Consider the following 5,119-nt stretch of genomic DNA (forward strand, 5'->3'; position numbering starts at 1 on the left):
TGAAACATATAGCTCATTTAAGGTGAAAATGCTCTGTACCAAAAAAAAAAAAATTAGGTTCTAAGAGGTTTGAACCTGAACACCGATAAAAGTACAGTGATCATATCTCATTCATCCTACTATATCCTTTGGTGTTAAATTTTTATTTTTTGCACATCTAAGAAATGAATGTATTTTAAAAAATAACCTAGTTTTCAAGAAAGATTGAGAATACTTTTTTCACCAAGTTGTACTTTGTTTCAGTAAACAACAGCAATCGTGTTTTTCAATGTGCTGCACGATCTCTTCTTTCCGGAGGAAAGATAGTATTAGTACATTAATAATTCTTGTAAACGTGATTGGGAAATAAATTATTTATTTTCTTTATTGATCTCCTTAAAGTATAAGTCAATTTAAATCATTTGCTTGACGATTAGAAGTCGTAAAATTTTAATCATAGGAATTGCTAAAGAAGTGATCGAGACCAATATTTAAATACTGACATAAATAAATGCAAGCTTCCTCGTAATCACTTATAAATTCCCCACAAATGGGATCAGGCTCTACAATTTTTTATTTTTTTTGTCATGTGGAGCCTTGACGGAGTACAAGCATATTTAAATTTGTAGAGTCAACGACGACGGAAAAAGGGGATCAAATCACATGTGAAATACCTCGAACGTAAACAAAAAAAGAATTTAAATTCTATACCATTCAAAATCCGAAAAAGAGTTGAAGCTTTGTTTCTTTATTTTTAGACTATCAATTAATTTTATTAAAAAATTAATTGACACATGGAATTAAGTGACTTAACTCTAAGTGTAAATATTCTTGTTCATAAAACTTAAATCCAGTTATAAATATGCCATTAGTAGCTTTAATTTCTTGCCTCACTACTCTTTTCAACTATCAGAAACATTAAAGTCTAAATTAAAGTAGCATTTGATACAATATGATTAAGACTTTTGTAGCTGCACTAGCTCTGATAGTGACCTTTCTAGCCTTGCAAACTCCTGTAGCATCTGCAGCTACAAAAGGAAAGACGAGGGTGACAGTTTTAAGCATAGATGGAGGTGGCATCAGAGGCATTATTCCTGGCACTGTTCTTGCTTTCCTTGAATCTAAACTTCAGGTTAGTACTCATAGATCAACCACTTTATTAGGTATACTCAAGGCGGATTTAGTATTAAAGCTCTATATTTTTTAATTATGGGTTCATATATATCTAACAAGTGAGTTTTCACGCATAAATTTATATTTCGCCCAGTACCATAATTAACTACTCATATATTGCGCGCATGCTATCATCCTAGCTCAAAACCTTTCTGGCTATATATAATAGGAACTTGATGGACCCAACGCAAGAGTTGCAGACTATTTCGATGTGGTAGCCGGAACAAGTACAGGTGGACTAGTGACCACAATGCTCACAGCTCCAAACAAGGATAATCGCCCTTTATATGCAGCAAATGACATTACCAGTTTCTTCTTTGAGCACGGCCCTAAAATCTTTCCTGCGAGCAGGTTAGAACAATATTGACAATATATATCTAGCTAGTGTTTCTTAATTTTCATAGTTTAAGTGTTGAATACTGATAGGCGAGTCGAGTATTTAAAATTGATGGGTTCAACCAGCCTTAAGGTTCTTAATTGTAGATTGATATGTCTCAGTGAACACTTTACTGATGGAAAACATTTATATTTGATGCAGCCGCAACAATGTGAAGAAGATCTTTAATATATTTGGGGGGCCAAAGTACGATGGCAGATACCTGAGATCACTGGTTAGGTCGAAATTAGGCAATCTTACGATGAAGCAAACGTTAACTCATACAGTTATCCCAACTTTTGATATCAAGCACCTTCAACCCATTATCTTCACAACTTCTGATGTACGTACAATCCTCTACACCTAACAAACTTCATTTATGTCTTACTATAACTCTATCTTCAATGATGGCTGATATCATATTTGGGTGCAGGCAAGAACAACTGTGTCTAAGGATGCTCTACTATCAGACGTCTGTCTTGGTACCTCTGCAGCACCCACCTATTTCCCTCCATATTATTTTGAGACCAAGGATGCCCAAGGGAAAGTACGTACATTTGATCTTATTGATGGAGGTGTAGCTGCAAATAATCCAGTAAGTAGCCATTTCAAATGACATAATATAAAACTAAAGATCTTTTCTTCCCTTTGTTAGGGTGTATGTCATAATATTCGTGTGGTTATAATTCTTATCGCTAAAAGTAAAATGAGAAGCTAAAGTTAAATTGTTTCCAAATTTAAAAGGTGTTAGGGTGACAAATGGGTGGGTTGGGCTGAATTTGGGCGGGTCAAGATGAGTTAGGTCAATAAATGGGTCATTGCTCAGCCCAGCCCAAAGTGTACTTGGGCTAAGATGGGCTAAACAATGGGTCATAACCCAACCCGTCCAACTTGACCCATGTTTTGAACGATGCTCATCTTGCATAAAAAAGCCTTTTACCTTAAAATGTGTAAGTCAAAAAAAATTTGGGGGTGGGGGTGGGGGTGGGGCGGGTGGGTGATGCAAAAAACGAAAAAAACAGAAAATAGAAAATTAAAAATTAAAAAAAAAAAGATTTTTCTTTTTGAAATACAAAAAAAAAGTAATTTTTTTTTGAGGGGGCAGGGTGGGTGGATGGTGCAGACAAACAAAAGAATATAAAATTAAAAATACAAAAAAAAAAAGTAAAATTAGGGCAACTAAATAAATTTCTATATAAGTTGGGAGATACCTTTTGTTTTGGGTGAGTTTCATGGGTTATATTTGGGCTGCTTAATGGGTTAGAATGGGCTATAAAATATAATGGGTTAACTTGGGCTCAGCCAAATTGACCCATGAGCTAAAATGTTTGTAACGTACCCAACTCATTAATCTCTAGACAGGTTGGGCGGGTTAGATGGGTTTGAGCTCAAATTGTCACCCTATCGTTCTTTTTGAAATGTAATGTCATTCTTTTTTGAAGTATGGGAATAGATATGGTCTTTGTATGAATTCAGATATTTGAACAATACTTTTCATTAAATCTATTGGCAGACTCTGATGGCAATTACTCACGTTTCAAGAGAAATCAAGACGAGAAAAATGCAGTATGAGGATATGAAAACCGTGGACTACAATAAAATGTTGGTTTTGTCACTAGGCACGGGTACAGGCACGAATAAAGAAAAGTATAATGCCCGCTCGGCTTCAAGATGGGGCGTACTTGGTTGGATGTACAACAATGGTGCCACCCCATTGCTAGATATTTACAGTGATGCAAGTACAGATGTTGTAGATATACATGTTTCAACCATGTTTCAGTCCCTTCACAACGAGAAGAACTACCTCAGAATTCAGGTTTGATATCAACTTGAAGTTTTATATAAACATTCCTCTAATTAACACACACACATATATATGCGGTTTTCATGATGATGACATAATAAATTTGTACAGAACGATACTTTGACCGGAGAGGCAGCATCAACGGATATTTCGACCATAAAAAATATGCAGACGCTAGTGCAGGTTGGTAAAGATCTACTGAAGAAGCCAGTGTCAAGGGTCAACTTGGAGACGGGCCGCTTTGAAGCAGTTCATGGGGAAGGCACCAATGAACAAGCTCTTATTCGATTTGCTAAGTTGCTTTCAGAGGAAAGGAAGCTCCGACGATTAGAGGGTGCTTATTAAAATTGGTGACCTAAAGCTAAACTTCATGAAAAGTTATTAAGTTTATTTTCATTTATATTATGTTTCACTTTGAACTTCAGTTCTTTAGCTATTGGAGATGCAAAATACTTCTTGGATTTTGTTATCATCTAAATCAACTAGTAACTGAGAATTTGTTCTCTTAAAGAACACTCCCATATATCTTGATCTATAGACTTTTAAATTTTAGAAAAGATAATAGTAGTAATATGTGAAAGTAGAAGAGGCATGAATTGTCGATCTTTCTTTTTATAACTAAGTACTAGACTAGTTTGTCAATTAGTGGACTGCCTGAATAACCGAGATAAAACGTAAAGACTAAAAGTAAAGTGCAAAATTAAATGACACAGAATATTTTATACTGGTTCAGATTTAATGTAAATCCTACTCTAGCCCCCTTGTGTTGCAAGGGTGTTATCTCTTCAAAGCTCCTGATAAACCTTCGTACATATATGTTGATGTTGTTGCGAATACCAACTCACTTTAGATACTAAGTACACTCGTCGTATTGATGATGCAATGCCTTACCAATATTTTTCTCTCTTTCTTCTCTCTACTAGTTACACGGTAAACTAAATTCAGATTATAATGCTTGTTTAGAGTAGAACAAGGAGCGCGAAGTTCGTTTGATCAAAGTATGTCCTTTTTCTAGACCAACACACACATATATATGCTTCATGAATTCTTCTTTAATTCTTGATTGTTGTGAATCTGGAGAGATTACATAACCAAGAGAATTGATCCTTGGAACGAATAGTAAAGAATAAGTGTGGAGCTTCCGTTGATTTGTCTTGGCTCGTGATCTTGTTAAAGTTTTCCTTCGCTACGCAGATCTTCCTTTAATTCAGGTAACCAGAAATAGATCCCTTGATTTCAGGAGTTGACAATCTTCCAAGGATAGATAAATCTTTAATGCAGATTTAAAGCAATCTTAACTTCCTCTGATTTTGGTCCTTTCTCTAATATCTTCCATCAATCCGCTGTCACATCACTTATTTTTTGCTGCTCCTTCCTTTCTTGTCTTGTATCGCTAGTATTTGGCAATTTCCGCAACTCCTTCCTTCCTAGTCTTTTATCGCTAGTGTTTGGCAATCTTCTTTTCCTTTGGTTCAGGAGTGTTTCTGCAATTAAAAAATATGTTACTTTTCATCGTTAAAATGTGGATCTAACAATATGTATCTAAGAAATTAAAATTGCAAAAACAAACACTTCTAGATAAAAAGAAAGAAATATAAAGTTAAAACAATAAAACATGATTCCGGGAGTTAATAACTTGATCATGGATATCAAAATAGATCAATTTCAATCCTTATATTTACTTACTTACATTTTTGAAAGCGTGCGAAAGAATGAAAATCGACGTGCAATTAAATTTACGCAATGCCTTTTTGTTTAATAGAAAATGTAGATGCATACAAAGCAGT

General features: G+C 34.8%; 1 protein-coding gene across 1 annotated transcript; it reads left to right on the forward strand.

The window, feature by feature from the left end:
- Positions 1 to 840: 840 nt before the first annotated feature.
- On the forward strand, positions 841 to 3,801 carry LOC107826932 (patatin-like protein 2). The gene is made up of 6 exons (XM_016653977.2): positions 841 to 1,111; positions 1,322 to 1,503; positions 1,691 to 1,871; positions 1,962 to 2,123; positions 3,042 to 3,344; positions 3,444 to 3,801. Exons 1-6 carry the CDS (start codon positions 932 to 934, stop codon positions 3,675 to 3,677), a joined length of 1,242 nt encoding a protein of 413 aa, XP_016509463.1. The 5' UTR covers positions 841 to 931; the 3' UTR covers positions 3,678 to 3,801.
- The last annotated feature ends 1,318 nt before the right edge of the window (positions 3,802 to 5,119 follow it).

Source organism: Nicotiana tabacum, chromosome 3, assembly GCF_000715075.1.
Source record: "Nicotiana tabacum cultivar K326 chromosome 3, ASM71507v2, whole genome shotgun sequence".
Taxonomy (NCBI): domain Eukaryota; kingdom Viridiplantae; phylum Streptophyta; class Magnoliopsida; order Solanales; family Solanaceae; genus Nicotiana; species Nicotiana tabacum.

Coding starts and splice junctions, on each gene's coding strand:
- LOC107826932 (XM_016653977.2), top strand. CDS start 932: ATGATTAAGACTTTTGTAGCTGCACTAGCTCTGATAGTGACCTTTCTA. Junction 1,872..1,961: donor TTATCTTCACAACTTCTGAT/GTACGTACAATC, acceptor ATTTGGGTGCAG/GCAAGAACAACTGTGTCTAA. Junction 2,124..3,041: donor GTGTAGCTGCAAATAATCCA/GTAAGTAGCCAT, acceptor ATCTATTGGCAG/ACTCTGATGGCAATTACTCA.